This window comes from Pelobates fuscus, chromosome 7 (assembly GCF_036172605.1).
Source record: "Pelobates fuscus isolate aPelFus1 chromosome 7, aPelFus1.pri, whole genome shotgun sequence".
Taxonomy (NCBI): Eukaryota; Metazoa; Chordata; class Amphibia; order Anura; family Pelobatidae; genus Pelobates; species Pelobates fuscus.
The window spans coordinates 68,555,491-68,581,900 of NC_086323.1; the positions used below are offsets into that span (position 1 = coordinate 68,555,491).

A 26,410-nucleotide genomic window follows, 5' to 3' on the forward strand; every position below is an offset into this window, starting at 1 on the left:
ATGAGAAGGGGTGTGGTCTAATGACATCAACACCCTATATCAGGTGTGCATAATTATTAGGCAACTTCCTTTCATTTGGCAAAATGGGTCAAAAGAAGGACTTGACAGGCTCAGAAAAGTCAAAAATAGTGAGATATCTTGCAGAGGGATGCAGCACTCTTAAAATTGCAAAGCTTCTGAAGTGTGATCATCGAACAATCAAGCGTTTCATTCAAAATAGTCAACAGGGTCGCAAGAAGCGTGTGGAAAAACCAAGGCGCAAAATAACTGCCCATGAACTGAGAAAAGTCAAGCGTGCAGCTGCCAAGATGCCACTTGCCACCAGTTTGGCCATATTTCAGAGCTGCAACATCACTGGAGTGCCCAAAAGCACAAGGTGTGCAATACTCAGAGACATGGCCAAGGTAAGAAAGGCTGAAAGACGACCACCACTGAACAAGACACACAAGCTGAAACGTCAAGACTGGGCCAAGAAATATCTCAAGACTGATTTTTCTAAGGTTTTATGGACTGATGAAATGAGAGTGAGTCTTGATGGGCCCGTGGCTGGATTGGTAAAGGGCAGAGAGCTCCAGTCCGACTCAGACGCCAGCAAGGTGGAGGTGGAGTACTGGTTTGGGCTGGTATCATCAAAGATGAGCTTGTGGGGCCTTTTCGGGTTGAGGATGGAGTCAAGCTCAACTCCCAGTCCTACTGCCAGTTTCTGGAAGACACCTTCTTCAAGCAGTGGTACAGGAAGAAGTCTGCATCCTTCAAGAAAAACATGATTTTCATGCAGGACAATGCTCCATCACACGCGTCCAAGTACTCCACAGCGTGGCTGGCAAGAAAGGGTATAAAAGAAGAAAATCTAATGACATGGCCTCCTTGTTCATCTGATCTGAACCCCATTGAGAACCTGTGGTCCATCATCAAATGTGAGATTTACAAGGAGGGAAAACAGTACACCTCTCTGAACAGTGTCTGGGAGGCTGTGGTTGCTTCTGCACGCAATGTTGATGGTGAACAGATCAAAACACTGACAGAATCCATGGATGGCAGGCTTTTGAGTGTCCTTGCAAAGAAAGGTGGCTATATTGGTCACTGATTTGTTTTTGTTTTGTTTTTGAATGTCAGAAATGTATATTTGTGAATGTTGAGATGTTATATTGGTTTCACTGGTAAAAATAAATAATTGAAATGGGTATATATTTGTTTTTTGTTAAGTTGCCTAATAATTATGCACAGTAATAGTCACCTGCACACACAGATATCCCCCTAAAATAGCTAAAACTAAAAACAAACTAAAAACTACTTCCAAAAATATTCAGCTTTGATATTAATGAGTTTTTTGGGTTCATTGAGAACATGGTTGTTGTTCAATAATAAAATTAATCCTCAAAAATACAACTTGCCTAATAATTCTGCACTCCCTGTATATATGTATGATCTATCTAAAAAATCATTCATTAAACTTTAAGTAAAGCACCCAGTGGGTATAGGAAAATGACATGCTAAAATACCCAGTTTTAAGATAAAATAGAAAAGGATACGAATTTCAGTAACAGGTTTTAATATTGCAGACTGGGTTGTATCTGTAAATAAAAACGAACAATATTTAGATACATTTTAGATTAGATTTTGTGAAACTGTTATAATCTTTTTTTTTTTTTTTTTTTTTTTTAGATTGCACATTTTATATTTAGTTAATATGAGACATACTGATGAAGCATTTTGGCAAGGTCTAGGTAAGCTCTGACAATCCAACATCATTAGAGGGACTAAAGTAGCTTAAACATGTATCAGGTTGTTGATTATATGTTGAGTAACATGCTAGACAATTTCTAATACCCAATCTGCTCTAGCTAAAGTATGCAAGGTGTGAGTACAGTGTGCTAGACTGGTGAAGTGTACATATACTGATAAGCTAATAAACATGATATGAAACAATAGTGGTAGTGTTGTAATATAGAAAACCCTGCGCTTTGCTAGTATTAGGTACTGCCAGCAAGGGGTATATGTGAAAATGCTTTTAGGTTGCTATATAAAGGTTGTTTAGCAGGCTAGTACTCAGAAACTGGTAACACAGGTGGAATGCAAGAGTCCATCGCCTGAAGGTGAGTAGCTTTCTTCATGCTTGGGTTTTTTCCACCCCAGGTTAACCCCCCAGCTGCCAGACAGAGGCCAGTGTTTTATCGCTGTGGGATCTGCCTGTGAAATATGTGGGCTGCAGAGGGACGGGAGCCAGGGTGCTGCCATGTTAGACACAGTCCAGGCAAGTGGCTTGGTGACAGTCCCCAGGTGGTGTACTTGCGGTTTTTAGTCCTGTGCTTGCCTCTTGTGGGAGCCAGGACCCTGCTGCCGTGTTGGTTGTCGGGTTGGACCTCGCGGTTACGGGCTGTCGGTCCGAGTGCGTCGGTCTCCTCTAGTTTTGTGAGGCTCAGCTTGCAAGACTTCATTGCTGGGTACAGCTCCTTCTGTGAGCTCGCTTGGGTGGTCAGGACTGTGAGGTCCTCGCCGGTCGTGTACCTTGCCGCCAGTCCTGTGTCAGCTTGGTTTCTGGCTGCTCATGCACCGCGTGGTGTGACCCAGAATGGGTCTCAGCAGGTATTTGCCGGTGTCTTCATGGCCCATGTAGGCTGTTGTGTGGCGAGTGCTCCTTTATTCTCTTTGGCGTGGGTTACTTGCCATGCGGTCTCCGCCATTTTGGTGCGGCCTCCGAGCGTTGGATCTGCACTGTCGCCTCCTGGCACGTTGGTGTGTCCGCACATCGGTGGGCCCAGGGTGGGGACCGGGATCACCCCCGCCGGCCCAGAGGGGGGGGGACAGGGCCGGACCCCCATAGCCTCATGCAATGTTCCGACCGCCGGTGGGCAGGATAGCGGGATGGCGGCCGTCCATTCCACTCACCGCCCGAGCGCTCCCCATTGCGGGAGACAGAGAGCGTCCCTCCGAGGGACTAGAGCTGTGCTACAAGCCTCTCCTCGGAACCGGGGTGTCTTCTCACACAGGGCTGCCGTGTTCAGTCTTTTGGTAGGTGTTGTTTCATTTTTTAAAGCGAAAACTGAGAATATTTGCAGGAGCCGTTCAGTTGTGCGACCTGCCAGCATGGCGGTCCGGCCCCGCCCCCAAACTGTTATAATCTTAATCAGACTTATTGAATTAAAATTATTTGATTTTATCTATAACTAGGGACAAAAAATTAACGATAGCATAATCATAAGAAAATTATGAGAATTTAAAAAAAAAATTAAAAATGGATTTTTAATTTCCAACTTTATATGGTTTCCCTGGAGTCTGATTCACTTGCTCTTAGGCCCACCAATGACTGGAATACCTCTGTTCCTACCTAAGAGGAAGAAATAGGATGTGCTTTCCAATGACCAGAATTGCCACAAAGAATTCCATTTACTTCTATGTCCAAACCTGCATTTCACAGTAGCGAGCACTGCGGTACCACTGATAAAATTAATAATAGTAAAAAGTGATAGAAGTGATAGTGATAGAAGTGTGCATATGAACCTGGATCTGTGAAACAGGACGTTTTTTCAGGTAGTGTGGGTTGTGGTCAGGGTAGTAGTATGAATGGTGGTGAGAATGTTTTGACTTTATCTCAATATTGGAACATTGTCACTACTGCTATTACAGAGAAGTGATAGTTCTTTGTTCCTTCACCCCAGTCAGAATTTACTAGTCTGAACAGAGCTAAGCAGGGCATTTGCACTCAGGCATCAACTGGAGAAAAACCATAAGCCTGCATGCACACCCAGCATTTACTCCAGCAGTGCTGTATGGAGGCATGTGCTGTGCAACAGGGGGGCAACAGGGCAATTTCCCTCCCCCTTCCCTGAGGAAATACCGCCGGTAGAGGGTTGGGGACCCATCAGGAAGCCCATACACAGGGGAACCCTGACTGACCGGTATGTCTCTCAGGAGTCCTGTCTGGTGCTGCAGCCCTTTGGCAGCAGGACCGGGCCCCTCTAATGTATGCACAGAGTGCTGGAAGGAAGTGATTAACTGTCACTTCCTCCCTCCTTTCAGACCACGCTGGAGGACACAGAGGAGGCAACCAGAGGAGAGGAGGGAGCACTGCAGGCATGGAGTCTCAAACTCCCATCAGCAGCAGCCAGCCCCATGAATTCACCTCCCTGCAACCGTAAGGTATGAAAGCAGGAGGTTGATTAACAATATATAAATTGCAATTTGTGTTTGTGTGTGTTTCTGTGTGTTTCTGTGTGTGTGCCAGTGTGTGTATATGTAGGTATGCATGTGCATTTGTGTGTGCCAGTGCGTGTGTGTGTGTGTGTAGGTATGTGTGTATCTTAGTGTGTGTATCTGTGTGTGTGCCACTGTGTGTATATATGTGTATTTGTGTGTGTGCTAGTACGTGTATGTATAAATATGTGTGTTTAGATGCGTGTGTATGTAGGTATATGTGTGTCAGAGTGAATCTGTGTGTGTATGTTAGTTTGTCTGTGTGTAGGTATATGTTTTTGTATGTGTGCTAGTATGTGTAAGTGCCTGTTTAGGTATATTTGTGTTTCTGTGTGTGTGCCAGTGTACCTATGTGTCTGTGAAAGTATATGTTTGTATCTGTGTGTACGTGTCTGTGTAAGTATATGTTTGTATCTGTTTGTGTCAGTGTGGGTACATATATGTATCCGTGTTAGTGTGTTTCTGTGTCATTGTGGGTGGCCGCATATGTAAACTACATACAAATACACTCCTGTATTAAAACATCAACATTATATACAAACACGAAAACAATACACAAATACACCCCTGCATTCAAACACCAACACTACATAGAAACACACCCCTGCATTCAAACTCACTACACACTTACACCACTGCTTTTAAGTAGCAACAGTACATTCTACTGCTGCATTCAAATGACAACACTATACACAAATAAACCCATTCATTTCACACACATACTTCATAAATAAACATGCTTACATACAAACACACAAAAATTGCTCACACGTAAAACCCTGCAAGGATGAGCAAATGGTAGATCCCCAGCTGACAACCCTTTGTGCTAGGAGGGAAGGCAAAATAATTTCTCGCACAGCAGGCTTCTGTGCATTAGTTCCGCCACTGCCCGCTCTTCTGAGCGCCGGTGATGTCACATGCCGGCATACAGCATTGTATACTACAGCCCCTACCTCCCACACTAAAGCCCCCCTCCCCTCTACAGCCCCATAGCCTAATAATTACAAACCCAAACCCACCAATACCACAGTCTCCTATCCCCTACACTATAGCACTCTATCGCCCTGCTACAGCCCTGATTACCCTGCTACAGCCCCTATTACCCCGCTACAGCCCACTATCAGTGCCAATCCCGAGATTTGGTTCTGGATCCACCTCTGGTGCTGTGTGTATGGCATTGTGAATGGTGACTCACTTGCATACTCTGCCCTGCAAAGCAAGTACATGAAAATAAAAAAACAGAGAATTGAAAAGAATTATAGCTAACTTTTCTTTACCTTTTAGGTTATGGTAAAATTGAGGAAATTATAGTTCTTCATTAAATAAAGGCATTTGACCTCAATGCTAGACAATTTTAATTCTTGTAATACTAAAGTAATGTGAGCAGAAGAGGAATGATTAAAATGTAGAGAGAGAAAAAACAACACATTGTTCCATTGTTTTTATACATTTGGCCAGCACTCAAAATAACTGATATTTATTCAGAAATTATATATATTCTAATTGCTAATAAATATAGAATGGTACCTTTTTTGTAAATTTCCTTGGACCTGTCATTCCGATTTTGTTCCCTTGTGTCCCGCATACACCAGGCAATTGAACCCAGCCAGCATAGCATTGGGGCATCATTAGATGACCTGACTCCTGCTTCAAAAGCAATCTCTTCATTTTTTACCTTGAGTTAGCTTGGAGGCTGTTAGACAAGCAGCCTTGTGTTCACACCAGTCTAACATGTCCCATCAGTGCTATGCTCCTTTACAAAGGCGGCTCTCTAATTAGGCGATTAAGGCCGAAGACCCGACATGTCATTCTGCCCTACGGTGATTTAGGCGTCCGCGAGGCTTCAATCAGCGCGAGGCCGAGGCCAAAGGCCTCACGTTGATTGAGGCCTCGTGGCTCCCTAATTCACCTTAGGGCAGAATGACATGTCGGGTCTTCGGTCTCTGACAGAGGACCCGACACAGGAGGGGGCCCGGTGGCTTGTCCATAATGCCGCCAGATGCGAGGACCCTCCAGTCAGTCTGCCCTGACTGTGAGCCAGCCCCCGGGTCTGCAGCTCTGTTGGATGCAGAGCTGCAGACTGAGGTGTCTCGCGATCTCTAGTGTATCAGAGCATTGCCACGGGTTACCGCTGCAATGCTCTCATACTTCTGGAGATCGCAAGACTTACCATGTGGTCTGCAGCTCTGCACCCGGCGGAGCTGCAGACCAGAGAACCTGCCCACCAAACCACCAGGAATAATTAAAGGAAAAAAAGGTATTTATAAGCCCCCCACAACCTGTCACTCCACATCCACCCTTTCTCAGCCTCCCTACCCTCTCTCAGCCCCACAAACCTCTCTCAGCCCCCGCCACCCTCTCTCAGCCCCCACTACCCTCTCTCAGCCCCCACTACCCTCTCTCAGCCCCCACTACCCTCTCTCAGCCCCCACCCTCTCTCAGCCCCCACTACCCTCTCTCAGCCCCCACTACCCTCTCTCAGCCCCCACTACCCTCTCTCAGCCCTCACTACCCTTTCTCAGCCACTACCTCTCTCAGCCCCTACCTCTCTCAGCCCCTACCTCTCTCAGCCCCTACTACTCTTTCTCAGCCCCACTTCCCTTTCTCATCCCCCTACCCTCTCACAGTTCCCCCAGCCCTCTCACAGCCCCCTACCCTGTTACAGCTCATCACCCTCTCTCAGCCCCTACCCAGGACCCCACCTTCTCATAGCCACCCTACCCTCCTGCAGCCTCCTACCCTCTCACATCCCCCTACCCTCTCGCAGCCCCTCTACCCTGTCATAGTCCCCCCATCCACTTACAGCCCCCCCTACCCACTCACAGCCCCCCCCTATCCTCTCACAGCCCCCCCTATCCTCTCATAGCCCCATCACCCTCTCACAGCCCCCTACCCGGTCACAGATCTCCACCACCTCACAGACCCCCCTACCCTCTCACAGCCCCCCGCCCTATCACAGCCCCCCCACCCTTTCACAGCAACCCTACCCTGTCACAGCCCCCAAAACACCCTGTCACCCCATATTCAGCCTGTCACAGCCCCCCACACCCTGTCCTAACACACACCCTCACAGCCACCCCACCCAGTCACCCCACTAGCACCCTGTCATAGCCCCCCACACACCATCACAGCCACCCCACCCTGTCCCAGCCCTTCCCACACACCATCACACTTGTCACCCCACAGCCCCCCACACAAACCCTGTCACAGCCCCCCCACACACGCACCCTGTCACATTAACCTCCTCCAATCCTGTCACACTCCCTCTTCCAGCCATGTCACAACTGCCCTATCATTCTCACCCTCCTTCATTCTGTCACACATGCCTTCCCAACTCAGTTTCATTTACCCCCCTCACCATGTCAAATTCACCCTGTCACACTCACCAACTGAAGACATTCATCATTCACACACACGCACACACACACTAAGTCATGAAACGTAGCAACATTGAGGGAGATCGACAATCTGGAGAGGAGTCTGCTGCTCACTGAGCAGAGTTTAGTGGGGGCAGGTAGTGGAGAGGGAGGAGATAAGACAGATGGGGAACAGGCACATAGCTGGGTGACAGTGGGGCGAGGAAGCAGGGGGGAGGGAAGAGGAAAGGGCTAGCTAGTCCTGATTTAGTGCAACCTAGCAGATTTGCCCTTTGAGTGAAGATGTTGGGAGCATCAGCTTAGGAGTAGCTGTATTAGAGGAAGCTGTTACTTCTAACAGCCGAGGTAACAGCCCCTCTAGTACGGGTGGGGATCAAAATGTAAGGAAGGCAAGACCGGTTGTGGTGGTAGGGGACTCTATCATTAGGAGAGTAGATAGGGCAATCTGCCACTCTGATCGGCTCAAACGGACAGTTTGCTATCTCCCGGGTGCTCGGGTTCGGCATGGTCCATGTTGGTACCAATGACAAAGTAAGAGGAAGATGGAAGGTCCTAAAGAATGATTTCAGGGAATTAGGTAGCAAACTTAAGAAAAGGACCTCCAAAGTGGTATTCTCTGAGATATTACCTGAAATATTGGTGCAGGAAGGAGGGTTTGGGGTTTTTAGAGCACTGGGCCGACTTTGCACTTGAGTACAACCTTTATAGTAGTGATGGGTTGCACCTAAACGTGAGAGGGTCTGCAGTGCTGGGAGATAGGATGGCTAGAAGGTTGGAGGAGATTTTAAATTAGTAGTGGGGGGGGGGGTCATAGCAATCTACAAAATTTAGATAGGACAGAAAGGAGATGGGCTTTAGCTCAGTATAAGGGGTTTGGAGACGGGGGAGGGGCAAACTCAGAACAGAGAAGGTATGTAATGTTGATAATTCACAAAAAGTACAAGTGACTAATGATATTAAATGTATGCTTACTAATGTAAGAAGCCTAAATAACAAAATAGGGGAACTAGAGGCAGTAGCATACACTAAACAATATGATATAATAGGCATAACTGAAACATAGTGGAATGAGAACCATGACTGGGCAGTTAACTTAAATGGGTACATGTTATTTAGGAAGGATAGGAAAAACAAGAAGGGTGGTGGGGTATGTTTGTAGGTCAACCCTGAGTTAAAGCCAAATCTTAAGCAAGTAGAATGTGATGAGGAAAATGTGAAAGCTTTATGGGTAAATATCTGCTTGGGGAAAAAGAAGGGAAATCAACTATTGGTTGGGATATGTTATAAACCACCTAATGTTAATATTGACGAGGAACAACAGCTGTTTGAGCAAATTGAGACAGCTGCAAATCTGGATAACACTTTAATTATTGGAGATTTTAATTACCCGGAAATAAATTGGGACAGAGGGACTAGTAGCTCAGCAAAGGGGATTAGGTTTTTAAACTTGTTAAATGACAACTTCATGTCACAACTTGTACAAGCACCAACTAGAAAGGACGCTTGTCTGGACCTGGTTTTAACAAACAACGTTGATCTTTTGACTAACATTCAAGTAGGTGAGTTCTTGGGAAATAGTGATCACAATATAGTGTCCTTTGAAATAAACTCAAAAAAACAAAAGCACATGGGGTATACTAAAACATATCATTTTAAAAAGGCCAATTTCTATAAGTTAAGGGCAGCTTTACAATATATTGACTGGCACAAACTCTTTAGTGAAAAGAACACTGAGGATAAATGGAACATCTTCCAACAAATATTAGAAAGGTACATTTCTCAGTATGTACCATTGGGTAATAAATATAAAATAAACAAATTAAAACCAATGTAGAGAAGCTTAGTAGAGAAGTAAAACAAGAGATTAAACATAAGAAAAGGGCATTTAAAGCATTTAAATCGGACAAATCAGATGCATCTTGTAAAAGATATTAGGAAGCCAATAATGATTGCAAAAAGGCGATTAGATTTGCTAAGCTTAAAAATGAAAAAAATGATAGCTTAAGAGCGCAAAACCAACCCCAAAGCATTTTTTAAGTACATAAATTCTAAAAAAAAACTAAAAATGAAAGTGTAGGTACACTAAAAACTGAAACGGGGGTGTTAGTTAATGAAGACCAGGAAAAGGCAGGAATTTTAAATAACTATTTCTCCTCCGTATATATTAAGGAAGAACACATGACAATAGATGTGCAAATGATTGCTACTAAAAACTTGCAGAATATTTGTAATTGGGTAACTCAAGACAAGGTGCTGCAGCAAGTGAAGAAAGTTACTATAAACAAAGCTCAAGGGCCTGACAGTATCCATCCACGAGTACTTAAGGAACTCAGTGTAGAAATAAGTGAACCTCTGTTTTTAATCTTTCAAGATTCTTTTCTTTCAGGAAGTGTTCCGGAGGATTGGAGGAAGGCAGATGTGGTTCCTATATTCAAAAAGTGTTCGAAATCCTTGCCTGGACCTGTGAGCTTAACTTCTGTGGCTGGGAAAATATTTGCAAGTTTATTAAGGGATAATATTCAAGAATTCCATGAGAAGAACATGGTTATCATCAAAAATCAGCATGGTTTTATGAAGCACAGGTCATGTCAAACTAAGTTGATTGCGTTCTACGAAGAAGTAAGTAGAAGTATAGATCAGGGTGTTGCAGTGGATGTGATCTATTTGGATTTTGCTAAGGCATTTGATACAGTTCCACACAATAGATTAGTGTTCAAACTCAAGGAAATCGGTCTGCTTGTTCTTGGGTAGAACATTGGCTTAAAAATAGAGTACAAAGAGTTGTTGTTAATGGTAAATTTTCAAGCTGGACAGAGGTGGCAAGTGGTGTCCCTCAGAGGTCTGTTCTGGGACCCCTTTGTCAGGATCGGGACAGGGATCCAACACGCAGGGTACAAAGAGTGGAAAGGTACGTATACCGGGCCTTAGAATGGCCGGACTAACGTACCGAGAGTAATAGAGAATAGTCAGAGACAAGCCGAGGTCGAGGGAACGAGAAGACAGATAAGCGAGAGACAAGCCGGGTCAAGGGATAACAGAGATAAGCAGGGTAGTACAACAAGCCGAGTCAAAACCAATAGAGCAAACTAGAATACCAGAGCACTGAGTGACTAGACAAGCTAGAACCACGACAGGGCAATGAGCTGAAGTGAGAAGTAAGCTTAAATACCCTGGCTCCGGATGGTAGACACGCCTCTGACAAGTACCGATTGGATATCGGACACTTGAGTGGCAGGTCGCTCGTGATAGCGTCATGACGTCACGTATTGAGCGTCCCGCTAGAAAAGGACGTGGATTCCTCGCGGTCGGTGTTTAAGTGACTGGATGAACCGCGAGGAACGAAGGAAACAGCTCGTTTGGACGGATAAACTACTAAGTCTCTACCTCTTTTAGAGATAGAGACCTCAGGTACCCTGACAGTACCCCCCCTCTCAGATACGCCCACCGGGCGGAAGGAACCGGGACGAGATGGGAAGCGGAGGTGAAATGCTCTGCGAAGGCGAGAAGCATGAACGTCCTCCTGAGGTACCCAACTCCTCTCCTCAGGACCATATCCCCTCCAGTTGACCAGATATTGCAATTTTCCCCTTGAAATTCTGGAATCAATGATGGAGCTGACCTCGTACTCCTCCCGACCCTCCACCTGAACAGGACGAGGTGAGGAAACCTTAGAGGAGAATTTGTTGCAAATAAGAGGTTTCAACAAGGAGACATGAAAAGAGTTAGGAATGCATAAGGCAGGTGGCAGAGCAAGGCGATACGCAACCGGGTTGATACGAGTGAGAACCCTGTAAGGACCTATGTAGCGAGGAGCAAATTTCATAGATGGAACTTTTAGGCGAATATTCTTAGTACTCAACCACACCCTATCCCCAGGAACAAAGACAGGAGCCGCTCTTCTATGCTTGTCAGCGTGTTTCTTGAATAACGAGGAATTATGTAACAGAATTTGCCGAGTCTGATCCCATAATTTCTTCAGGTTGGCGACATGATCATCAACCGACGGTATCCCCTGAGAAGAGGAGACCGAAGGAAAAATTGAAGGATGAAAGCCATAGTTCATGAAGAAAGGGCTAGAACGAGTTGAATCACAAACAAGGTTATTGTGTGCGAACTCCGCCCAAGGGATCAAACCGACCCAATCGTCCTGGTGTTCGGAAACAAAGCAACGTAGATACTGCTCGATCTTTTGATTGGTACGTTCAGCAGCTCCGTTAGACTGAGGGTGATAGGCAGAGGAGAAGTTCAATTTGATTCCCATTTGAGAACAAAAGGATCTCCAGAAACGTGAGACAAATTGAGAACCTCTATCAGAAACAATCTCCGAAGGAATCCCATGTAGGCGAAAAACCTCTCTCGCAAAAATCTCTGCCAATTCAGGAGAAGTCGGAAGTTTAGGTAATGGCACGAAATGGGCCATCTTAGTAAATCTATCCACCACCGTGAGAATAACAGTCTGTCTCTTGGAAGCAGGCAAATCTACGATAAAGTCTATGGACAAACAGGACCAAGGTTTCTCAGGAATGTCCAAGGGGTGTAACAGACCACAAGGAGATGCATGAGGTTGTTTAGTCTTGGCACAAGTCTCACAAGCTGCGACGAACTCCTCAATATCTTTTCGTAGTGAAGGCCACCAGAAATCCTTGGATATCAGAGAGTATGTCTTGCGAATACCAGGATGGCCAGCTACTTTACTTTCGTGAAAACATTGTAAGAGCTCCCGTTGGAGTTCAGGAGGGACAAAGTTTCTTCCCTCAGGAGTGTTTCCGGGTGCCAGATGTTGTGACTTCAAGATCTGGTCAAGTAGCGGAGAATGGATTTTGAGACTGGTATTAGCAATAATATTGCATTTGGGTACAATGGAGGACAGAAGTGGTTCAACTGTAGCAGAAGGCTCATATTGGCGAGATAGCGCATCGGCTTTAGAATTTTTTGACCCAGGTCTGTAAGTCAGAACATAATTGAAATGGGTAAGAAATAACGACCAACGAGCCTGCCTGGAGGACAAACGCTTGGCCTCTCCGATATAAGACAAATTTTTGTGGTCCGTTAGAATGGTAACAGGATGTAATGTACCTTCCAATAAATGTCTCCACTCTTTCAAAGCCTTGATAACCGCTAGTAATTCTCTGTCACCAATGTCATATCTGCTCTCTGTACCAGACAATTTTTTAGAGAAAAATCCACATGGATGTAATGGTTTATCAACACCCAACCTTTGAGATAGGACAGCACCTAAACCAGTCTCTGATGCGTCTACCTCAAGTAGGAAAGGCAGGGAAGTGTCGGGGTGAACTACAATTGGAGCGGAAGCGAAAAGCTCCTTGAGAGTTTTGAACGCAAGAAGAGCTTCAGTAGTCCAATTCTTAGTATCAGCCCCCTGTTTGGTCATATTGGTGATAGGCGCGATAATTGAAGAATAACCCTTAATAAAGCGCCTATAATAATTAGAAAAACCAATAAATCTCTGTACGGCTTTAAGACCTTTGGGTAAAGGCCACTCTAGAATGGACTGGAGCTTATCCGGATCCATCTTAAATCCCTCCCCAGAGATCACATAGCCGAGAAAGGTTACCTGGGTTTGATCAAAGCTACATTTCTCCAACTTGCAGTACAAGCCATGCTGGAGAAGCTTGTGCAAAACCCTCCTGACTTGCTTGTGATGAGTCTCAATCTCACTAGAATGTATGAGTATATCATCTAGGTATACAATGACGCAATCTTGCTGAAATTCCCTAAGAACCTCGTTTATCAGATCCTGGAATACAGCTGGTGCATTGCATAACCCAAAAGGCATAACTGTATATTCATAGTGGCCATATCGAGTATTGAATGCCGTCATCCACTCATGTCCCTGCTGGATTCTCACCAAGTTATATGCCCCTCTGAGATCTAACTTGGTGAAAATTGTAGAGCCCTTCAAACGATCGAAGAGTTCGGTGATCAAGGGAATCGGGTAGGCATTTTTAATGGTTATCTTATTTAGGCCTCGATAATCAATACAAGGTCTTAAAGAACCATCCTTCTTTTTAACAAAAAAAAATCCAGCCCCGGCAGGAGAGGAGGACCTCCTAATGAATCCCTTGTCTAAATTTTCGTGAATATACTCCTCTAGAACTGAGTTCTCTTTCGTAGATAACGGGTATACATGACCTCTGGGCGGCATGGTACCAGGGAGTAGGTTAATTTTGCAATCAAAGGACCTGTGTGGGGGTAAGGTATCGGCTTTCTTTTTGTCAAATACTGCCTTTAAATCTAGATACTGAGGCGGAATTTGTGTCTCTGTAGGATTGTCAGAGTTAGCCGAGGTGTTGGTTAAGCAGAGAGGTGAGACCTTCCGCAAGCATTTCTCTTGACAATTCTGTCCCCATGAAACTATCTCCCCTGATTCCCAATTAATAATAGGGTTATGTCTCCTCAACCAGGAGCACCCCAGGACTATGGGAATAGACGGAGAAGAAATGAGCAGTAAGGATATGTCCTCTCTATGTAGGATGCCAACAGTTAAGTTAATCGGTATGGTCTCACGGAAAATAACAGGCTCAAGTAACGGTCTACCATCGATGGCCTCAACAGCCAGTGGTGTCTCTTTTAACTGGGATGGAATAGCATGCTTGGCAGCAAAACCCTGATCTATAAAGCTCTCAGCAGCTCCAGAATCGATTAGTGCCATAGTCTTTACTACTCCCTTTTCCCACTTTAAAGAAACGGGTAACAGAAGCCTGAGCTCTTTGTAGTTGTGAATAGAGGACAAAATAGAAACACCCAAGGCCTGTCCTCTAGAGAAACTTAGGTGCGAGCGTTTCCCGAACGATTAGGACAATTTAGGCGTAAATGACCTCTGACTCCACAGTACATACATAAACCCTCCCTTCTCCTGTACTGTCTCTCCCTCTCTGTGAGATGAGTACTGCCTATCTGCATAGGTTCAGAAATACGTAAGTCCTCGAACTCAGAATTTTGAAAAGTAGGCGCTAGTTTAAAGGAGGGTCTACGGGTCCTATCTCGAGTGTTCTGCCTCTCTCTTAGGCGTTCATCAATACGAGATATAAAAGAAATTAAATCCTCCAAATTCTCAGGGAGTTCTCGAGTAGCGACCTCGTCAAGAATTACATCTGATAACCCATTCAGAAACACATCTATATAAGCCTGTTCGTTCCACTTAACTTCTGCCGCCAAGGACCTGAACTCTAGTGCATAATCCACAAGTGTTCGATTGTCCTGTCTAAGGCGCAACAGTAATCTAGCTGCATTGACCTTTCTACCAGGAGGGTCAAAAGTTCTTCTAAACGCAGCTACAAAGGCATTATAATTATAGACTAGTGGATTATCATTCTCCCATAAAGGATTGGCCCATCTCAGAGCTTTCTCAATGAGTAAAGTAATAACAAATCCAACCTTCGCTCTATCTGTAGGATAAGAGCGGGGTTGTAATTCGAAATGGATGCTAATCTGGTTCAGAAAGCCACGACACTTCTCCGGTGACCCGCCATAACGTACTGGTGGGGTAATACGGGAAGAAGCACCTACAGTGGCTACCTCTAGACCTGAGACTGCAGGAGAAATAGAAGGAGTACGTGTCTCCTCAGGTGGGTTACTAGCACGAGACAAAAGTGCCTGTAGTGCTAGAGCCATCTGATCCATCCTATGCTCCATGGCGTCAAACCTGGGATCAGAAGAACCAAGCTGACTGTTTGTACCTGCAGGATCCATTGGCCCTGTCGTAATGTCAGGATCGGGACAGGGATCCAACACGCAGGGTACAAAGAGTGGAAAGGTACGTATACCGGGCCTTAGAATGGCCGGACTAACGTACCGAGAGTAATAGAGAATAGTCAGAGACAAGCCGAGGTCGAGGGAACGAGAAGACAGATAAGCGAGAGACAAGCCGGGTCAAGGGATAACAGAGATAAGCAGGGTAGTACAACAAGCCGAGTCAAAACCAATAGAGCAAACTAGAATACCAGAGCACTGAGTGACTAGACAAGCTAGAACCACGACAGGGCAATGAGCTGAAGTGAGAAGTAAGCTTAAATACCCTGGCTCCGGATGGTAGACACGCCTCTGACAAGTACCGATTGGATATCGGACACTTGAGTGGCAGGTCGCTCGTGATAGCGTCATGACGTCACGTATTGAGCGTCCCGCTAGAAAAGGACGTGGATTCCTCGCGGTCGGTGTTTAAGTGACTGGATGAACCGCGAGGAACGAAGGAAACAGCTCGTTTGGACGGATAAACTACTAAGTCTCTACCTCTTTTAGAGATAGAGACCTCAGGTACCCTGACACCCTTCTATTTAACATGTTTATAAATGATCTTGAAGAAAGCATTGAAAGTCATGTTTCAGTGTTTGCAGATGACACAAAACTTTGTAAAATAATACAATGTGAGCAAGATATTACTTTACTGCAGAGGGATTTAAATAGACTGGGGGACTGGGCACTCAAATGGCAGATGAAATCTAATGTTGAAAAATGCAAAGTTATGTACTTCGGCGTAAAGAATACACAAGCAACGTATACCCTTAATGGAAGCGAATTAGGGATAACAACAAACGAAAAGGACTTGGGAATTGTTATAGACAACAAACTATGAAACAATGTGCAATGTCAATCAGCAGTGGCCAAGGCCAGTAAGGTATTGTCATGCATTTAAAAAGGGCATTCATTCTCGAGACGAGAATAAAATTGTGCCTCTTTATAAATCACTGTAAGAACAATAAGGATGTGGAATTCTCTGCCTGAAGAAGTGGCTTTATCAGAGTCCATACAGATGTTCAAACAGCTACTACATGCATACTTGCAAAAACAGAATATTCAAGGATATAATCTTTCAATGTAGGGTAATAACTGCTTGATCCAAGGATAAATCTGACTGCCATTCTGGGGTCAAGAAGGAATTTTTTTCCTAGCTTGTTGCAAAATTGGAAGTGCTTCAAACTGTTTTTTTTGCCTTCTTTTGGATCAACAGCAAAAAACAAATGTGAGGAAGGCTGAACTTGATGCACGCAAGTCTCTTTTAAGCTACGTAACTATGTAGCTGTGCCATAACACAATGCACAAAGGCCACAGGCAGCCACAGACACATAGTCACAAAGACATACATTCACACACAAGGATACTCTCTGTCAGACACTTTCATGCACACACACAGGTAGACAATGCCAGACAAACTCAGAAAAACACACATCTGCACTTATGTATACATGACTGCAAGGCTATGTAACCATACCCCACAATTGTGTATAAACGATTAGCATAATTGCTAATTAAATTTGTTTATTGCAAATTAATTTAGTTTGCTAATTATGCCATAAGTTCAGTCAGAGAGCTCACAACGCAGTGGCACATGGAGCCGCAATACTGCAAGCCTCTGGACAATGAATACAGAGACTAGCTCTCTGTATCCAGCGCTGCAAGCCTGTTTTTCAATATAACTACAGCACCTTATACACACAACAAACGCCTATTTATTTTCCCTTTGGGTATTAGTGGGGGCCTCGTATTTCTGTTTCGCCTAAGGCCTCACAAAGTCTAGAGCCGCCACTGCTCCTTTAGGCCTACCCACCCCCATTTCCACTTTCATACCTACTAATGTTAGAAGGTATTAATTAGCCATGATATCATTGTTCAGGTAAATGTACCATACACATGTTTCCTTCTGTCTCAAAGAGTTTATTAACTTGAGGAAGACATAAGACAAATAAGTGCTTATATCATGTTACAGAAAAAAAGATGATTTGTGTAAAATTATTTAAATGAAAACTCTCATAGTAGTCTCATTATTACTTAAAGGGGTATTCTAAAACTTTTTGACACAGAGCAGTTTCTGCTTCACAATGCCCTATTAAATAGCCCACCCCCCTTAAAATGAGGGGAGGAATTTTTATAATAAAAAAGTGATTTATTACTGTAGGGAGAGCGTGGTGGGAGGCAGGCTAAGGAAAGCAAACGTCCCCTTGCAGGTGTACTGCCTGCACTGCAGTATTTGCACATAATTGACATTTGGCAGTACGTAACAAAGTTCTGGACTGCGAAATTAATTTTTGCATCTCTGCATGTGCAGCATTTCATGCAGAAACGCTGCACATTCAGACTCCTACCACCATGGCCACTTCAAATCAATGAAGTGGTCTTGCTAGTTGGATAAACTCTTTCAGATACAAAATTGCATGGTATTAGAGACTCTGTGTATTATTTTGTAAAGCAATACAAATGTTATTTTCACTACCTATTCTGACTTACTCTATAGCAGTGGTTCCCAAACTTTTTAGGTTCAAGGTGCCCTTAATATTTCAGTATTTTTCCAAGGCACCCCAAGTAAAAATTTCTAGGTTGCATATCTGTACAGCGCTGCGGCATTTACTGGCACTATAGTGTAATGTACAGTGTTGATGTTTGAAGGGGTGCTTGCACATAGTTTTTGTGTTTTAATACAGGGGTGTGTTTGTATGTAATGTTTGTGTTTGATTGCAGGGATGTGTCTGAATGTAATGTTCACTTTTAAATGCAGATGTACATTTGTGTGAAGTATTTGTGTTTGAGTGAAGGGGTGTGTTTGTATATTTGTTTCTTAGTTTGAATGCAGGGGTGTGTGTATGTAATATTTGAGTTAGATTGCAGGAGTGTGATTGTATGTTGTGCTGGTGTTTGACTGCTTGAATGTATGCACATACACTACCACATGCATACATACATACTTACACGGATATTCATGCACATTAACACACAGATGCATATAACTACATCGACACATACACACAAATTCATATAGATACCGACACATACACACATATAGATACACACAGACACATACACACACATAGATACACACCGACATATACACACATGCACCCTGACACACACAAACATTGATACATGCCCACACCATGACACAGATACACACACTGACATAAAAAAACACACCCTGACACACAGACGCACGTACACAGATGTGTGCGCCGACACAGAAGCACACTGACATATATTTACACACACAGATAAACACCCTGACACACACACACACCCACAAATACCCTGACACACACACTCATACACACACACTCATACTCACACATACACACACTCATACTCACACTCATACAGACACACACACAAGTGATTTTTAAAAAATATCTCCAGCCACCCTCCTGTCAGCATACCTTATGTGCCAGGAGGGTGGCTTGGAGTCTTGCTGCTGGTAGGATTGAGGGGTCTCGAGCTCTTCGTGCTTCTCTCCCCTCACGCTGCGGCTGCCTCCTCCCGCGCTGCTTCCCTGCAGGATGCTGGGAGGAAGTGACAGGCTGTCATTTCCTCCAAGCTAGCCAACATTACAGGGGTCCGATCGCGGTGTTAAAGGACCACGGCACATGACAGGGCCCCCTGCTCAGCAGTAATGTTTCCCCAGTGCTATAATAGCAGCACCAGGGAAACATTCCACGGCACCCCTGTGTGCACGTCGCAGAACACAGTTTGGGAACCGATGCTCTATAGGGTTGTCTATTTTAGCCTGTTTGGTCAAAAGCATAGTTTAACCATTCAAAAACTGTACCACAATCAAGAGCTAGTATGCATTTTTGAATTCTAACTTCATAAGTGCTAGGTATCGCAAAAATTTACTTTGTGTGTTTTCAGATTATATAAGTAGTGCTTCTGACGTAAAAGTGGCTGCCCCCACATAGCATGGGTAAGCCAGGAGATTATCTCAATAGAGTTAATTACTAATGCTTGTTTTACTAAATAACACATCACAAGGCTATAATACATGCAATCTTTAATTTTCATTTTTAAGTTTTCCTTTAGGACAAAACATTGCCTGGTGTTCTCAATAGGATAATGTGACCATTTATGAATATTTATTCACTATTCTTTCTACTCAAATTAAATGTTTAGAATAAACAAGAATATATAAGAATTGCCAAATAAGAACCTGTTGATCCAATGGATTTTAAAGATGGTGGTAAATTGCTTGCTTTTTGAATTATTTTATCATCTTGAAAAAAGCAATTGCTGTCCTTAAGTATGTTATATGATGCAAGTCGAGGAAGGCATTTATTATAGTCTGCTTCGAGTATTGATTCTGGGGTTTCTGAACTGTTACTCTCTGTTGCCGCAAGCTGTTCTTCAATTTCCAAGGAATCGTTTTCAAACAAACTGCAGAAAAAAAAAATATTCCAATATGTAATCTGACATTAGTTAAGTATAAGCTTTTGTCAGTTCCCTTAATCATAAAAAAAACTCCTTAATGGGTGTGCAAATATATCAACCCTTTATTATCATCCTTAGACAAAACATGGCAAGGTTCTCCTCCATGTACACACTTCATAAAAGCAGGAGGTAATCTAGGGGGCTTTGTAGGGATAATTAAAGCAGTTATGAGTGTAAGGCAGGTGAAGGCAAAAATATCTGAGTATAAAGATTCTTTGTGATCTAGTAGCGGAGTAAATCAGTAAAGACTTCAGAGTAACAGTATCAAGGGAGTACAGGGTTGTATTATAAAAGCGTCTGTGAAGAATAAAAAGGGAGTACATGATAAAAGTGTAACAATAAATTGTAGTTAAGATGTTTATGTTATCTAGACAGATATGTATTAGTTAATCAGAATAATCAGAAATAAATAGTTTAAATTAAAGAGTACCTTTTTTTAAAATCACTAATACAGTCATCTTTGGCTGTGTCAATGTTGTCTTCAAAAGACCTCTGTCGAGATTCTGGAAAATCAGTATGTTGAAGCTCATCCTCACCATATGTAAACCAGGGTAATGTTAATGACACATTCCTTGGACTTGCATATCCTGTCTTTGGCATCGTGTTAGCGTTCAAATTAATTCCATACAGGGAGGCATGTGTCAATGGAAAAGAGTTTTCTTTTGCATGTATTTTTTTAAATGGTGGTGTAAAAATTTTTGGTTTTGGTTTACTTGCTTTAAAGAAAGAAAGGAATATATTAGTGTAAAAGTAAATGGTTAAAGATTTAGAACAGCATACAAACACACAACAGACTAGCAGAGTTAGCAGAGTATTGTCACATATTTTATTTACAGGCATATGTGCCATCTGCCTGGAAGGTGAAAATGTGACAGAATTTTCAATTAACGTTATGATGTTTCCTTTTCTGACTTATTTACTTGTTTTTGCTCAACATTATATTTACAATTCAAGCATGTTTTATTGGGATATTAATATTACACAAAGCTAGTTTCAGACACAGAGGAATCATTTGTCATCTATGTCCCATACACCTAAATATATGTATGTACAAATTATTGTGATTTAACAGCATCCTTTGTCTGGTTGCAATTCCTGGAAACTGCAGCATGAATTGTATTTAGAATTCACAGCTATACATTAAGCAATTTGAGAGCTTGAAAGGTGTGTAACTGCTTGTTTGACACTGGAACAGTTATTAATTCTTATGAATGTGTGCTATGTCCAGACTGTTGTATTAACTTTCTTTAATTATTAGCTAGGTCAATGCAATGCAGAATACATTTATTTACAAATTTTAAGTAAACGCAAAGGCTATAATGGTGTCAATCAATGGTCCATACACCTATATTTATGTATGTATGAATTATAGTAAATTAATAGAATCCTTTGTCTGGTTGCAATTCCTGGAGCCTGCTGCATGGATGGTACTTTGAATCCACAGCTACACATTAAGCACTTTGAGAGCATGATAGGTGTGTAACTGCTAGTTTGACATTGAAACAGTTTTGAATTTTTATGTGCTGATGTCCGGACTGTTTTATTAACTTTAATGATTAGTACTGTCAATGCAATGCAGAATCCAGAAACTAAAAACATCTGCAGAGAATACAGAAACAGAAATAGTAAATAGCAGAGAGTTAAAAAAGTCATAGGTATCATTCCCCACCATGTGGGGAGCACATTGCCAGAACATTCCAGGGATCAGAATAATCATACATAATAGGAAAGTAATTGGTCGAGTAAACATGAATATAATTGATTATACAGTTGACTCAAACATGTTAAGGAATGGTAAGAAAAACTTCTAAAGCAAAAATAGAATTACATCAGGTTGTCCGCAAATACTCATAGAAAGGAAAAAAGAAAAAGGAGAAAAGGTGATCCATAAGCAAGGAAAAGAGAGAGAAAAAGAGGGGTGAAGGAAAAGGGAAAGAATCTCCCCCCTTCACCAGGGCAAAAAACCCCTCCCCAAGTCGAACTACTTTAGAGCAGTTTGTACAACTTACCTGGGTCCCACCATGCACCTGTTGCCACATCCTCTGCACCTGGTCTTCTCGTACTGGAGAATCAAAATTGTTCTAGAGCAGTGGTTACCAACCCAGTCCTCAAGTACCCCCTACCAGTCCAGGATTTAAGGATTATCCAATTGTGTCTAAGGAGTATTTAGAAAAAAGAAAAACACTTAAGACACAACAGGGTAATCCTTAAATCCAGGACTGGTAGGGGGAACTTGAAGACTGGGTTGGGAACCCCTTGTGACAGTAGTCACCATCAGCAAGAGCTTAAGATGGACAATTCAATTAGGTACCTGGATGATTCCTATGTTTAAGTCACCCTGTGTCCATTGTGGGTGTGTGTGTCATGTGGTTGTTTGGGGTTAAATGGTAGTTTAGTCTGTGGATTTGGCTGTGGAGCCTGTACAGCGCTACCTGTTGGTTGCAAAGATCTAGCAACAGCAGTATGCAATTATGCACTACCTGAATAGCAGGGCTTGCTAATTTGCATATTCGGGTAGATTTGCATATTGCTAATTCTGCAGGCAGGAGAGATATTTTCTGTTAATTATTGTCTTTCCAACCCCTTTATCAATATGCCATTATGTTATTATAAGTTCATGAATGTTTATTGTTTGTATGTGTTTTTATTGAGTTGTCAAAGTAATCTATATGTAATGAACATATGGGCTAGTCCCAAGAAAAATAAAGTTTTGTATGTCAGTTCCTTTTAGAACTTGTGTTCCGTGTGGATTTGTAGGGGTCCTAGTGACCTATTTGATGGTTGCAGGATTCCTTTAGCCCTGGGATATATCAAAAGAGCTAGGCCTCAGAGCCGCAGTTACTATAATCACTGTAAGCAGAGCTCTAGAAGAATAGGCAGAAAGAACGATCGCTGCCTGGAAGAAGGGCTGCAGTGGAATAGGCAGAGGGGACTATCCCTGACTGGAAGGAGAGCTCTCCAGTCAAGCGCTGGGGCTGAAGCATTCCAGGATTCCTGCAAGCGGCTAGGAAGCGGGGTTTGGCGGAGGTACCCAGTCAGGGTACAGGAAGCTCTGTCACACCCCTGTTTTAGACCAAAGCAAGTCAACGCAGGGTTGCACTGTGTGGCTAAAAGCATCAGTTGAGTGCTCTCCAATGAGCATAGTCCAGTATTGGGCATGCTTTATAATGTATAGATATCCAGCTTCTTCTGATGGTGCTCAGGAGACCTGTTAAACTGTAATAAAAGCCCCATACAAAACTGTACTATAATCCCACATAAGGGTAGAAAATTAGGGAATTATCTACTAAACTTTTCTTATGTTTAACTTTTAATTTTAATCTTTTAGCTGTTAGGTAAATAATTCCCTTATTTAGCATCCTTAATATAGCAATCCCATATAAGGATCGATGGAATAGTATTCTTCATACACTATACTTTACTGGTGGTGTTTGTCTTTCATTACTTTGCATTGTGACTGAGAACCTAGTGCACCCATGAAAAAATTGTCCACAGTGACTATTTGCACGTGTGGTAAGGCTGACTTTCAACCATTTTTTTGACAAGGAATGAAGCAGTATGAACACAATTAAAGTAGGACATGATGTTACATTATTTTTAAAGATTTTGAAACAGGCTGCAAGAAACAAGGATTGACATTAGATATTCAGATTTTTTTTACATTCCTAACAAATAAAAAATTAATTCACTTTAAAAAAAATATTTTGCACTTACTCTTTGTAATTCTACACCATAGGAGACTATGGTATCACAATACAAGAGGTTAGATCAGGGTTACATAAGCAGTTACTGAATTTCACACAAAATACACTCACCTGCTGATTTCACTTCTGTTAGCTCTTTTTGAAGATCTTGAGTAAGTGGAATTTCAGCAATAGAAGGAACTGGTGCATGTAGCCAACTTTTTAGTGTTTGGTCCTCAAACCTGTTATTTAAAATGTAATATATTGCAATTTAAAAATTGTAAAAATGCATTCTTGTAGTGACTGTGAATGCAAGACTGCTCACGTTAGCTCTCGATAACATTTAATATATTGTATCAAGTATTTTAGTTACTATGCAATTAGCAGAAATTGCAATCTTACACTTTGTTTGAAGTTGGTCTTTCAAAAAATAACCCTGTTAGAGAAAGTCCAAAATCCTCAGATTCCTCCATGTTTGATTCTTTTCTTTAAAAAAAAAAAAAAGAAATTAATAAAATAAAATCACAAATCAAAACATACAGTTATAGGTATTAGACGATATTCCATCTAAAAATAAAACACTGGAAAACTAAAAATTATTTGATTATAATCAAAGCCACACAGGAATAAGCAAGGTACACGTGTAGTACAATATGATTATTATGCAGATATGGAAAATATGTTGTTTCTCAAATATGCAATAGTAAATCAATCTTATTTCAGAATGCATGACAAAGCCAAAGACATGTGGGATATTGATACATTTCCAGATAAGAAACATTGCTGGAAATTCTTAGACGACTTATGATATAAAGCAAACCCCAACCACCATAGCCCTACAGCTTAATGTAGTGATTCTAATGCAAGGAAGCTGACCAATACTTGAAATCCTCATCGTGTCATTTTCAGCACCTTTGCACCACCACACTGACATCTTATGGGGAACTTTAGCTACCGGTAGCTAACATATGGATAGTTGATTCAAGTAAGTCTTTCTCCACTCTGAGCCAGGCAGTGAACTGTGGAACTGTCTGGTATGCATAGGCAATCAAGGCTCCTGCAAGTGAAGAATACTGACGCACAGTGTGCATGCTAACATCATGCAAATATTTAGAATGCTCAATAGTGATGTCGCAAACATAAAATTTTCGGTTCGCAAACCGCGAATGCGAATTTCCGCAAATGTTCGCGAACCGGGCGAACCGCCATAGACTTCAATAGGCAGGCGAATTTTAAAACCCACAGGGACTCTTTCTGGCCACAATAGTGATTGAAGGGGGGGGAGACCTACTCTCCCCGCCCCCCAGCCCCCACCGCTGGGCGGCGGGTGGGGGCCATAAAGATAATGAGGGGGGGACCTACTGTCCTCCCCCCCAGACCCCCACCCCTGTGCGGCGGTTGGGGGCCATAAAGATAATGAGGGGGGGGACCTACTGTCCTCCCCCCAGGCTCCCACCCCTGTGCGGCGGGTGGGGGACATAATGATAATGAGGGGGGGACCTACTGTCCACCCCCACCGGCCCCCACCCCTGGGCGGCAGGTGGGGGCCATAAAGATAATGAAGGGGAGACCTACTGTCCTCCCCCTCTCCGGCCCCCACCCTCCCACCCCATTCAATGTTTTCTTTCTTCTAAAATCATTTTTCAGCCCCCAAAAAAGCCAAATAAAAAACCATAATAAACGACGCAATAAAAAAAAAGAAAAACAAGCGTAAAAAAAAATAATCCATCTTCACCCATGGAGGGCTCCGCGCAGACTGAGCTCTGCAGGGCGGGGGAAGGCTTATAAAGCCTTGCCACACCCTGCAATTAGGCTAAGAACACTCTGATTGGCTGGTTTAAGCTCAGGGGTGAGGGCCGGGGGGGACAGTAGGTCCCCCTTATTGTTTTTTTTAGGGCCCCCACCCACCGCTCAGGGGTGGGGGCCGGGGGGAGAGGGGGAGGAACAGTAGGTCCCCCCCTCATTATTTTTATTCCCCTATATAATAATGTTTGGTATTTAGTGAATATTCCCCTATATAACAATGTTTTGAATTTAGTGAATATAGGGGAATATTCACTAAATGCCAAACATTGTTATATAGGGGAATATAACAATGTTTGGCATTTAGTGAATATTCCCCTATATAACAATGTTTGGTATTTAGTGAATATTCCCCTGTATAACAATGTTTGGCATTTAGTGAATATTCCCCTATATTACAATGTTTTGCATTTAGTGAATATTCCTCCTATATAACAATGTTTTGCATTTAGTGAATATTCCCCTATTTAACAATGTTTGGCATGATGACGAATAGGGGGCGGACCGAACAGCGCATGTGTTCGCCCGCGGCGGCGAACGCGAACATGCTATGTTCGCCAGGAACTATTTGCCAGCGAATAGTTCAGGACATCACTAATGCTCAATAAGAAAGTGATGCTTCCCAAGTTGTCAGTGGGAAGGCAAGTGGAACATGCACACTGGAGTTGATGATGACAATGACAATGACTTAAAATGTTAGTTTTCAGGGACAGCATCTTAGTACAACAATTCATTTAGGTGCCTAAAGAACCCAGAGGGAGTGCATTCCTCATAAGTATCCCTATTTAGGTCCCTATTTAAACCTAATTCTCTCTGTCTCTCTTTTCTATCCTAATGTCCCTCTTTTTTAGGAGCTTCATACTGATGTGTCTGAGTGTAAAACAGAGCTCCACAGCAATAATACTGTAATGTGTCTTTAAATAACAATAAATGTGTTTAGAAATCAGTATGTGTACATAAGATATTCTAAATCACACTTTAGTTGCATAAATTGTTTTTAATAAGTCACCTAAAATTTCACAAGGCAATCCTGCGCCTGGCCACACCCCCAATTACAGTCCTAAAATTGAAGTGGCCCTCTTTATACAATTTAAATGTTGGAACGTGTAAGAGTACACTCTTAGCCACCTTGCACCATAAACTGTT

The 26,410-nt window shown here is 42.8% G+C and overlaps 1 protein-coding gene across 1 annotated transcript in view; it reads right to left on the bottom strand.

Annotated features, from left to right (window-relative positions):
* HFM1 (helicase for meiosis 1) overlaps nucleotides 1-26,410 on the bottom strand; it is a 218,622-nt gene that overhangs the window by 155,790 nt on the left and 36,422 nt on the right. The window contains exons 2-6 of the mRNA XM_063428059.1: nucleotides 23,864-23,947; nucleotides 23,594-23,703; nucleotides 20,209-20,494; nucleotides 19,501-19,724; nucleotides 1,533-1,574 (exon numbers count right to left, since the gene is read on the bottom strand). Coding sequence (XP_063284129.1) covers nucleotides 1,533-1,574; nucleotides 19,501-19,724; nucleotides 20,209-20,494; nucleotides 23,594-23,703; nucleotides 23,864-23,934 — 733 coding nt within the window. The 5' untranslated portion in view covers nucleotides 23,935-23,947. The remainder of the gene's footprint in view (nucleotides 1-1,532; nucleotides 1,575-19,500; nucleotides 19,725-20,208; nucleotides 20,495-23,593; nucleotides 23,704-23,863; nucleotides 23,948-26,410) is intronic.